At 44.9% G+C, this 12,670-nt stretch overlaps 1 protein-coding gene across 2 annotated transcripts in view; it reads right to left on the reverse strand.

Moving 5' to 3' along the window:
* Window positions 1–12,670, reverse strand: part of EDARADD (EDAR associated via death domain) — a 53,692-nt gene that overhangs the window by 12,253 nt on the left and 28,769 nt on the right. For both annotated transcript variants that reach the window (XM_060286434.2, XM_030839499.3), the window contains exon 5: window positions 886–931. In XM_060286434.2, coding sequence (XP_060142417.1) covers window positions 886–931 — 46 coding nt within the window. The remainder of the gene's footprint in view (window positions 1–885; window positions 932–12,670) is intronic.

Genomic DNA, 12,670 nt, shown 5'->3' on the forward strand with positions numbered 1-12,670 from the left:
ACTGCTGCTAACATCATGTTTCTAAGGAAAAGAAATTGATTATGCACCACAAGTTCTGATTTTCAGCATTGTTACCTGGGCACAGCCTGGGACTGATGACAGATTATCCTAAGGCTTTTATGAGCCACCAACCTTTCCATAAAAAAGAAACAAACCAACTCCTGATGAATCAGGCCGTTCAATATGTGTTTTGAAAGATATTTTAAAATGTTGGTGAGGGTTTTTTTTTCCTAATTATTATTTTGGTAGCTTATTTTAATACTCACTCCATATTTTCCCCATGATTAATTAATGAGGAATCTAAACATTGCCAAAGTTTCTGTCTTACAATAAAGAATAAAAAAGGCAGCGGGGGATGAGGCAGGGAAGACGAACTTTAAATGTTTCTTGGTTAAACACACTAGAAGCAGAAAACGGTGGGCACCAGCACATGGTCTAACGTCAGGAGGGGTCCCTTTGGCTCCCTAAGTGCCAGAGGAGGGAAGCGGGCAGCAGGCGGCTGAGCAGCCCTTCCCACGCTGACTCGGTGTGCCTACATCCCATTGTTCGCTTCCACCTGGCAAAGTTCTCCGCCAACACTGTGGCTCCCAGAACTCAGAGGGAGGGAGGGTCAGTTCGACCCTCACCTGATCCTAAACCCGTCCACTTGAGAAGCCTGCTGTACCCCACCCAAGCAAAGAAGGGTTAACACTGAGAAAATACTCTCTGAAGGCTTTTGTGAAATTCTGTAAGATTTCTTTGCACTTCACTGCGGTGTGTGGTTGGAAAGTTTCTCTAGTGTGTAATACAGATTTTGAAAGTTAATGATAAACATCTCAAATGATCTTGAATTTAGCCACACTAGCTATCGCTGAAGCCCAGATACCTTTAGAGTCAATCATTTACCTGAAAGGGGATCTCCAGTACTGTCTGGAAAGCCATTTTCTTCTCCCTTAAAAAACAAAAAGCAATCTTCGTTAAAACCATACCCATACATGATTGGAGATGCTATCAATTTTCCAATTTAGTTAAATTTCCACCAAAAACTATGGGTGGGGGAAGGAGAATGGATCTTAAAAATGGTATTTTAATGGGTAGTAAGGCAGACAGAGAAAGACAAATATCATATGGTATCACTTATACGTGGAATCTAAAAAAATGGTACAAATGAAGTTATTTACAAAACAGAAATAGAGTCACAGATGTAGAAAACAAACATGTTTACTGGGGGGAAAGCAGTGGGAGGGATAAATTAGGAGATTAGGATTGACATATACACACTACTATATGTAAAATAGATAACTAATAAGTACCTACTGTATAGCACAGGGAACTCTACTCAATACTCTGTAATTACCTATATGGGAAAAGAATCTTAAAAAGAGTGGATATATGTATAACAGATTCACTTTGCTGTACACTTGAAACTAATACAACATTGTAAATCAACCATACTCCAATAAAAACATTTTTAAAATGAGTAGTGAACGATGTGTCTCTCCCTAGAATATAAGCTCCTGGAGGGCAGGGGCCCTTGCCTATTTGCTCTCCATGCTGGATCCTCAGTGGCCAGAACAATGCCCGGCACACAGGAGACACTCAACACATTTGTTAAATGAATGACTGTCCTTATTTTAAAAAAAAGTATAAGTGCACGTAACAACATGCTACTGTTTTGTTTCTTTTTTAAATTTCACATTATGGACTATTCCCCTTATTTTATTTCCTATTTACTTTTTGTTGGGCTTGTTGTTTGTCAGTCCAGGTTATAATTCTTTCCTGTATCTATTACACTTTTTAAGTACATATTACAAAGCAGCAAAGAGAAACTGTTAAAAAGCAGCGACAATTCCCTTGAGAGGTAATTGCGTTTCTGCCTGCCTGAGGTTCCATGTTTACAACCAAGGCCATGTTACAGGATATACTACCTGGAGGGACTTACCTGATCTTCTTGTAGTGTGTGTGTGTGTGTGTGTGTGTGTGTGTGTGTGTGTGTGTGTGTGTGTGTGTGTGTGTGTGTGTGTGTGTGTGTGTGTGTGTGTGTGTGTGTGTGTGTGTGTGTGTGTGTGTGTGTGTGTGTGTGTGTGTGTGTGTGTAAGGGTTTTCAATGAAGTCAGCAGAGGAGACTGACCCTAGTATATGTCTATGTTAATTCCATCTTTATAAAACTAATATCTCTCAGCAGCTAACAGTACCCCCTCCATCCCTAGTATTGCAGAAGTAGCACTAAGAGTTGGGTCAAAGCCCTGGGTGTAGGTCCACCTGCACTCATAACCTCAGGCACATCACTCACCAGCACTGGCTTCTGATCCCCTATTTGTATATTGAGGTGGCTGATGGATTCCCTTATCACTAAGATGCTCCACATTCCCAGGTCTCTGAAAGTTTCACCCTTAATGATGTGTTAACTCCCTGGTGTATCAAACATTTTAAACAGTCTCTTCCTCTTAACCTCCTAAGAAGCCCTTCTCCTTGCTCCGAGCTCATAAATGCCCACGTCTCGGCAGTGCATAGACACTGGTCTAATTACAATCCTATTTTTTTTCACACAAGAAGTATTCCTATGTCTTACCAGCTAGATTTTGTCCCCTAACTCATCTCAATACTGTTTTCGTTTGAGTCCTGTTCCTTCCCACTATCCTCACTAGTACAAAAAGCAAACTGCTCACCATATGTATATACAGTTTGTAAGAGTTTGAGCAGTTTCTAAAAGAACAAAAATTCCTCTCTGCAATTTTTTACTTCTGCAAGGCGAAACCCAGAAGCTCCGAGATGTTAAGGCCACTATTCATTATTCACCCGGTCGTGTGGAGACCTGCCTTTTAGCATCTGTGCAGCTCCAGCAGGACCAGGCAGGCTTGCCCTCCCATCAACACAGTACGGTTCTGCTCACTGAATTGGAAACTTGCGCGGAAGAAGCAAAAACAGGACCTTCAGTGTCGAGACACACAGTGTTAACACTTGACAGATTTTTGTGGTACTAACGAGGTCCTGCTAAAACATTAACTGTCCTTTAAGTAAAGACCACATTACATGGCATATCTGACTTGATTTCTCATCATCTGCAGAAAATGTTACCAAAATCAGTGTCTGGCCAGACTCATCACCCTGATGTAGACGAGGGACATGACTCAGAATTACTTGTGAAGGTTGATGGGGACAGAATTTAGATCTGTGATCTCTATTCTTGCTCTGATTATTATGTTATGCTACTTTTTAGGTTAGTTTTGTAAGAGTGAAATCAGAAAAGACTGATTTTTGTGTTTTTTAGGGTCCTACTGAAACCTCATTCATCACCTCTTTTCTGAGTAGCTAATAGGTACAAGCTCCTTCGGGGGAATCCACCTACAAAGATAAAAGGACCTGAACCCTTGACCTCAAGGCCTGCCCTTAGATATGCTGGGGAAACAGAGTCACACACGAGTAACTAAAATACAAGGCGAAAGATGGTGCATTTCAATAGGGAGGAATAGATCAAGTCAGAGGGCAGAGGTTGCTTCCAACAAAAACACCCAGAGGAGCTTTCTTCGAATCAGAGGCATCTGAGACGAGCCTTGATGAGGGTCTGGAGAGTGGGGACGGGGAGGAAAGGGCATTTAGCCAGAGGTCCATGTGAGCCCAAAAAGAAATGGAAACAGACGGGGCCCCTGTAGGGTGTTTTGTCTGAAGCAAAGGCAGTGAGGGGGTGACAGAGGGAGATGAGGTGAGAAAAATGGGCTGAGGCCTGAAAGCCAGTCTCAGGCGATGGAAGTCACTGAAGGGCTCTCACCAGAAGCAGGGCATCCTCGCAGCTGTAGAGGATCAGAGCGGGAACACGCGCCCAGGGAGAGTGGGGCGGCCAGGTGATTTGATGGAGGGGGGGAAGCATGACTGACTCAAAGGCAAGAATTATGAGGCCCCCAAACCACTCCTTTGGGAGAGGAAGGGATAAAGCTAGAGCCACGGCGGGGATATAGCCAGGACGTGGGCAAGTGAGCGGAGGTGAGACGAAGAGCGAGTTTGGAAGATGAGATGGATGAGACAAGATCACGGCGGGAGCTGAGGATGTCTCTGGTCCTTGGGAGAGGCCGGGGCAGGGGACAGAGACATGGATGCTGACATGGTCACGGGAGGAGAGAGAGGCCGTGGAGGGCATGCAGTGAGGTCACAACCTCGAGGAGCACCCAACGGCCTACATTCCGGTGGTGAGGGAGGGAATGAGAAAGGAAAGCAGAGGAGGGAGGTCAGAGAGGAGGAGAGAAAAGGTCAGGGCTCCAAGGGCCATGTGAAGATACGGTTTGGTGAGGAGAAGAGTGGTTTGTGAAAGCAGCTCTAGCAAAGTGGTGGAAGCCAATGCACAGCTTCTAGCTGCCTCATTTTCTCCTGTCTTTGAAGCCTCGGCTTAGACATCACCAGCTCTAGGAAGCTTCTCCAAAGTCTCTGTCTGGGTGACGGGCCCTGGGTGCTCCCACAGCATCCTGGACCTGCCACTCCCCAGGGCGCTCGTTACACTGGGTGGGGAGGTTTGCAGTATCTCTTCTGCACTAGACCCTACATTATGAGGCCAAGGGTCTTGTCCATGCTGTCCCGTAGTGATTAACACGCGTCTGAGACAGATAACACAGAAGATCTGCGGGAAGGGAAGTGAGTGGGAGGGAGGGAGGAAAGAAGGCTTAAATACAGCCCAGGCTCTGAGTTCTCCAGCCCAGAGGATGCTGCTCTTCAAGCTGCCGTCCTTACCCCTCCCCCATTCCCTTCCACCCTGCTCTCTGGCCTCATCTCCTTGGTCACCAGTTGCGCACCTCCACCCCCAATCCATCCTTCTCACCTGGTTCCTGTCACTTAGTCACTGTCAACCATGTCAGTGATATGTTTAAAAACACCCTAGATGTGTCCGTCAGCTGTGGGCCTTGCCAGTCCTTAGCTCTGCATGAGTCTACTCCACCAGTCTTGCTCTAAATGCTGAGTATTGCTGGGGAAAAAGAAATGAAAAGCCTCACACATTCATGAGCTCACAAATCTGATCTCAGCTGAGTCCCAGCTGCTTTTTGGTCATTCTTAGTTTCCTTTCAAATCGTCCTCGTCGAGGTCCTGTTCCAAAGCTTTTCTGTTCAGAGATTTCTGTTCAGAGGACTCGTTTTAATTCTGAGTGAAGTTCAAGGGCAATCTGTTGGGTTTTTGGAAACAACCTAAATGTCCATCAATAGATGAATGGATTAACAAAATGTGGAATACAATTCACCCTTAAAAAGGAAGGAAATTCTGACACATGCTACAATAAGAATGAACCTTTAGAACATTATGCTAAGTGAAATAAACCAGTCACAGACATACAAATACTATCTGATTCCATTTATATGAGTGACCTAGAGGAGTCAAATTCAGAGACAGAACGTAAAATAATGATTACCAGGGAGTGGGACAAGGGAGAATGGGGAGTTAGAGTTTAATGGGGATAGAATTTCAGTTTGGGAAGATGAAAAAGTTCTGGAGATGGATGGTGGTGAAGGCTGCACAACAATGTGAATGTACCTAATGGCTCTGAACTCTATACCTAAAAATGGTCAAGATGGTAAACACTGCATGTGTATCTTACCACAGGGGTCCCCAACCCCCAGGCCGCGGACCGGTACTGGTCTGCGGACTGTTAGGAACCGGTCCCTGGTGCCAAAAAGGTTGGGGACCACTGTTTTACCACATACAAATTTTTAAAAATCTCCTTAGAAAATATGAAGGTAACCACAAAGTTGAACGCCAATGGTTTATATATCCAAGTAGGCTAAAGAAAACGCCCATTTTGTAAAACCTTTCCATTGTGAATACGAGGGAATTACCTTATATCTGGGCAAATTTGTTAACCTTTGCTGAGAATTCTTTGAGTAGAAAGGTGGCTAGATGACACTAATTTTGCACTCTGGTGAGTTTATAACCTGGTCGTCGGGTCCCATTTCTGCTTAGGGAGCTGCAAGAACCAGGTGCTGAACAAGAGTCCCCCGTGGAGACTTACACGTGGTGATTTCACACCAGGCTCCGAGCAGTAGCAATACCAGGGCCAAGAAGACACTCGGGGAAAAGCTCTCAACTCAGAGATGAACGTACTCCGTGTGCCGTCCACACGGGGGGATGGACTGATGGGCCGAACATGCTGACAGACTGATGGGGAGGGTACTAACCAGCACCAGATTGATGGGGCCAGGTACTGGGTTTCTGGGAAACATGCTCTTCTGGACTGTTCGGTTCTTCTTTAAATGTCTATGCTTAGGGACTTCCCTGGCAGTGCAGCAGCTAAGAATCCGCCTGCCAATGCAGCGGACACAGGTTTGATCCCTGGTCCGGAAAGATCCCACATGCCGCGGAGCAACTAAGCCCGTGCACCACAACTACTGAGCCTGTGCTCTAGAGCCCGTGAGCCACAACTACTGAGCCAGTGCGCCACAACTACTGAAGCCCATGCGCCTAGAGCCTGTGCTCTGCAACAAGGGAAGCCACCACAATGAGAAGCCCACGCACCGCAACAAAGAGTAGCCCCCGCTCGCCACATACTAGAGAAAGACCGCGCACAGCAACGAAGACCCAACACAACCAAAAATAAAATAAATAAATTTATTTTAAAACTGTCTATGCTTAGCTAACTAATAAAGAGCCCCATCTTTATAATTTTGCAAACTATAGGGAGGATAACTGAGTGGGAAAGCACTCAACAGGTTGGTTAATCTGACTGTAGCCTAAATCTGGTTGGAAACCGCCATGAAGACCAAAGTTATCACTGCCCACCTGGTGGCAGCAACCTACACGACAAACAAAGAGCCTGAGAAGAAAGGCCTCCCTTGCAAATGACATAACACCGAATTACTTAACTAGCTGCTTTGGGAGAACAACCAATGCTAAAGCTTAACGTCTCTGCTTTATGAAAATATTTTAGTAAATGGTTTTCAAAATAAGATTTTAAATGCCTGAGTGTGCCAGAGTAACAGGGCTTATGTAGCATGGATTTAGACTGTTCTAAGTCTTCTCCCATCACTCAGCCAGTGCAACTCAAGCACCTTTCAATGCTATGAATTCCCAAGACAGACCCAACATCCGTGTAACTCTTCTGAATGTGTTTACTGATTATCCACTTCTAAACATCAGGACTAGACTATGTCTCCTGTTGAGTTTTTCTAAGCAATTTATACTCAATATTTTTTTTGTTTTTTGGCTGCTTCATTGCTGCACGTGGGCTTTCTTTTAGTTGCAGCGAGCATGGGCTACTCTTCGTTGCAGTGCGCAGGCTTCTCATTGTGGTGGCTGTTCTTGTTGCGGAGCACAGGCTCTAGGTACGTGGGCTTCAGTAGTTGTGGCTCGCGGGCTCTAGAGTGCAGGCTCAGTAGTTGTGACGCATGGGCTCAGCTGCTCCGCGGCATGTGGGATCTTCCCAGACGAGGGCTCGAACCCATGTCCCCTGCATTGGCAGATGGATTCTTAACCACCGTGCCACCAGGGAAGCCCTATACTCAATTCTTTTCCTGAAAATTAATTACTATTGCAGTAACTGTTTACTTTCATTTTTATTTTTTACTGAAGTATAATATACATATAGAAAACTGGACATATCTATTTATTTGAAAGTATACAGGCATAGCCTGGAGATACTGCAGGTTTATTTCCAGACCACCACAATAAAGCGAATATCTCAATCAGGCAAGTCACACGAATTTTTTGGTTTCCCAGTGCATATAAAAGTTATGCTTACACCATCCTGTAGTATTAAGTGTACAACTGCATTCTGTCTAAAAAAGAATCTACATACCTTAATTTAAAGAAACTTTACTGCTAAAAAATGCTAACCATCATCTGAGACTTCAGCGAGTCATAATCTTTTTGCAGTAGTAACGTCAAAGATCACTGCTCCCAGATCACCATCACACATGATAATAATGAAAAAGTCTGAAATATTGCAAGAATTACAAAATGTGACTCAGAGACACGAAGTGAGCAAATGTGGTTGGAATAATGACGCTAATAGACTTACTGGAGTCAGGGTTGCCCCAATTTGTAAAAGACACAATATCTGCGAAGTGCAATAAAGTCAAGAGCAATAAAACAAGGTCTGCCTGTATTCCAGCAACTGGCTTTTAAGATGTGTTTCAGTCAGGATACATTCATCAAGCACCTATTCAGTGTTGGCAACAATGCAGACCCCTGATACTGCAAGGTTACAATCCAGTAATGGGACAAAAACATGCACATAAACACTGTTACCACAAGGAATAACGTGTGAAAAAGGCACAGACCGCGTGCCAAGGGAGCACAAAGGTGGGCAGGAACTCGAGTGAGACCTCAGGAACAGGGCAAGTTTCACTGAGGATGAAAGAACTAAATCTGGAAGAACAGGAATTTGAAATGAATGTTATGGTGCTTTGCTAGGATGAGAGCAAACCTGTGGGTTTGTGTACATTTAGTTCTTTCTTCTCTTCAGCAAGATTTCTATCCAATTAAAAGGGAGACCTGCTACTTCTGGAGTTGAAGTGAAGGTCAAAGACTGCAGTGGCTGTTCCTGTGACTTCAAGGCGGGGACGCTGAGGTGTAATTTCATACCTTCTTTCATGAAAGAAGGAGGGGGCTTCCCTGGTGGCGCAGTGGTTGAGAGTCCGCCTGCCGATGCAGGAGACACGGGTTCGTGCCCCGGTCCGGGAAGATCCTACATGCCGCGGAGCGGCTGGGCCCGTGAGCCATGGCCGCTGAGCCTGCGCGTCCGGAGCCTGTGCTCCGCAATGGGAGAGGCCACAACAGTGAGAGGCCCACGTACCGCAAAAAAAAAAAGTATTTTACAGGAGATTACGGCCTATGTTTCTGTCATTCACAAATCCTGGGCCGGAGGATACAAGCGACGCTGGAGCACAGACCAACCGAAGGTTCGAGATGAGGAAGTGCATTCGTGAACTCTTCAGTCTCTGATTTTCCTGTGCTGCATAATTGTGTGCTAGCTGAAGAAAGCCCACCTAGCTTCAAAGGCCAAAATATGAAAAGTTTACTGAGCCAAAATACCACCTAAATGTCTGGATGATTTAGTCCATCACTTTTCTTTCTTTTTTTTTTTCTTTTGCGGTACGCAGGCCTCTCACTGTTGTGGCTTCTCCCGTTGCGGAGCACAGGCTCCGGACGCGCAGGCTCAGCGGCCATGGCTCACGGGCCCAGCCGCTCCGCGGCATGTGGGATCTTCCCGGACCGGGGCACGAACCCCTGTCCCCTGCATCGGCAGGTGGACTCTGAACCACTGCGCCACCAGGGAAGCCCCATCACTTTTCTTTGAAGAAAACACCAAACACACACACAAAATAACAAGTACTCAAAATCATACTGTTTTTCAAAAAAGCAGCAAGAGAAACAAAACTCTTTTTCTCCTAATCTCTTATCCCAGCTCCCTCCCCAGAGGTTACAACCTGGGGCACATGCTTCCTCTGTCCTTACTGACAGCCACACTCGCAACCTATAGAGAGATGTTGTTTAGCCCCAAACCATACTAGTCTACTGGTTTATTTGTTTAACAATATATTCTGAGTATCTTTTAAGGTCAGTGGTCTCTCCTCTTTTCAATGGCTTAATAGCATTACACGTGTCAAAGTACCAAAATTCATTCAACCACTTCCTACCTATGTGCATGTAAGATACCCACAACTCTCCTCTGTTTCAAACACCCTCTGCTGTGATGTCTGTGAGATCAAGTCCTTAAAGCGGGACCACTGGATCAATGGGTAACAGATGGCTGCCAAATAATTTCCTGAAAGTTGTTATCAATTTATACTCTCAAACGTGTATACGGGCAGCTACACCCTGAAACCCACACCAACAGGAACTTTAAGTGAAATTCTAGCCCACCTGTGAAATTCAAAGGCATTACAGCCCACAGGGCACTGAACAATAATGAGAACAGAAGCCGTTAGGTCAATTAGAGCAGATAAAGTAAAGGACCCGTGCAATTTAATGATTAATAAACAAACTTCTTTTTATGCTGCTCTCAGGGAAATAACTACTAAGTGCTAGGAAGCAGGCATTTTTGCCCTTTAGCTTGTACCTGTCTAACCACATTTTCTTTTGACTCAGTCCCAAAGTAGAAATAAGTCAAAGACACAGACATGAATAGACGCTATCAAATTAGAGTACTATGATTTTTCTTTTAAAATTTCATTTCAGGAAAGCAATCTACAGATTCAAAACAATCCCTATCAAACTACCAATGGCATTTTTCACAGAACTAGGACAAAAAATTTCACAATTTGTATGGAAACACCAAAGACCCCAAATAGCCAAAGCAATCTTGAGAAAGAAAAATGGGGCTGGAGGAATCAGGCTCCCTGACTTCAGACTATACTACAAAACTACAGTCATCAAGACAGTATGGTACTGGCACAAAAACAGAAATATAGATCGGTGGAACAGGATAGAAAGCCCAGAGATAAAGCCATGCACATATGGTCACCTCATCTTTGATAAAGGAGGCAAGAATATACAATGGAGAAAAGACAGCCTCTTCAATAAGTGGTGCTGGGAAAACTGGACAGATACATCTAAAAGAATGAAATTAGAACACTCCCTAACACCATACACAAAAATAAACTCAAAATGGATTAAAGACCTAAATGTAAGGCCAGACACTATCAAACTCTTAGAGGAAAACATAGGCAGAACACTCTATGACATAAATCACAGCAAGATCCTTTTTGACCCACCTCCTAGAGAAATGGAAATAAAAACAAAAATAAACAAATGGGACCTAATGAAACTTCAAAACTTTTGCACAGCAAAGGAAACCATAAACAAGATGAAAAGACAACCCTCAGAATGGGAGAAAATATTTGCAAACGAAGCAACTGACAAAGGATTAATCTCCAAAATATACAAGCGGCTCATGCAGCTCAATGTCAAAAAATCAAACAGGACTTCCCTGGTGGCACAGTGGTTAAGAATCCACCTGCCGGGCTTCCCAGGTGGCGCGGTGGTTCAGAGTCCGCCTGCCGATGCAGGGTAGTGGGGGTTCGTGCCCCGGTCTGGGAGGATCCCACGTGCCGCGGAGCAGCTGGGCCCGTGAGCCATGGCCGCTGAGCCTGCACGTCCGGAGCCTGTGCTCCGCAGCGGGAGTGGCCGCAGCGGTGGGAGGCCCGCGTACGGCAAAAAAAAAAAAAAAAAAAAAAAAAAAGAATCCACCTGCCAATGCAGGACACACGGGTTCGGGCCCTGGTCCGGGAAGATCCCACATGCCGCAGAGCAACTAAGCCATGCGCCACAACTACTGAAGCCCGCACACCCCAGAGCCCTGCTCCACAACAAGAGAAGCCACAACATTGAGAAGCCCATGCACCACAACGAAGAGTAACCCCTGCTCGCCGCAACTAGAGAAAGCCCTGTGCAGCAACGAAGACCCAACACAGACAAAACTAAATTAATTAACTGAAAAAAAAACAAACAAACAACCCAATCTGAAAATGGGCAGAAGACTTAAATAGACAGTTCTCCAAAGAAGCTATACAGATTGCCAACAAACACATGAAAGAATGCTCAACATCACTAATCATTAGAGAAATGCAAATTAGAGCTACAGTGAGGTATCACCTCACACTGGTCAGAATGGCCATCATCAAAAAATCTAGAAACAGTAAATGCCGGTGAGAGTGTGGAGAAAAGCGAACCCTCTTGCACTGTTGGTGGGAATGTAAATTGATGCAGCCACTATGGAGAACAGTATGGAGGTTCCTTAAAAAACTAAAAATAGAACTACCATAGGACCCAGCAATCCCACTACTGGGCATATACCCTGAGAAAACCATAATTCAAAAAGACTCATGGGGCTTCCCTAGTGGCACAGTGGTTGAGAGTCCGCCTGCCGATGCAGGGGACACGGGTTCATGCCCCGGTCTGGGAAGATCCCACATGCCGCGGAGCGGCTGGGCCTGTGAGCCATGGCCACTGAGCCTGCGCGTCCGGAGCCTGTGCTCGGCAGTGGGAGAGGCCACAACAGTGAGAGGCCCGCATACCGCAAAAAAACAAAACAAAACACAAACTCATGTACCACAATGTTCACTGCAGCACTATTTACAATTGCCAGAACACGGAAGCAACCTAAGTGTCCATCGACAGATGAATGGATAAAGAAGATGTGGCACATATACAATGGAATATTACTCAGCCATAAAAAGAAATAAACTGAGTTATTTGTAGTGAGGTGGATGGACCTAGAGTCTGTCATACAGAGTGAAGTAAGTCAAAGAGAAAAACAAATACCATATGCTAACACACATATGTGGAATCTAAAAAAAGAATTAAAAAAAGATTCTGAAGAACCTAGGGTCAGGACAGGAATAAAGACACAGACGTAGAGAATGGACTTGAGGACACGGGGAGGGGGATGGGTAAGCTGGAACAAAGTGAGACAGTAGTACTGACATATATACACTACCAAACGTAAAAGAGATAGCTAGTGGGAAGTAGTCGCATAGCACAGGGAAATCAGCTTAGTGCTTTGCGACCACCTAGACGGGTGGGATAGGGAGGGTGGGAGGGAGATGCAAGAGGGAGGGGATATGGAGATATACGTATACATATAGCTGATTCACTTTATTATACAGCAGCAACTAACACAACACGGTAAAGCAATTATACTCCAATAAAGATGTTAAAAAGAAAAAATAAATAAAATTTCATTTCTGGGAAGTTCATTATAGAAAAAAAGGACTCA

The sequence above is a fragment of the Globicephala melas genome, chromosome 16 (assembly GCF_963455315.2).
Source record: "Globicephala melas chromosome 16, mGloMel1.2, whole genome shotgun sequence".
In the NCBI taxonomy this organism is placed as follows: Eukaryota; Metazoa; Chordata; class Mammalia; order Artiodactyla; family Delphinidae; genus Globicephala; species Globicephala melas.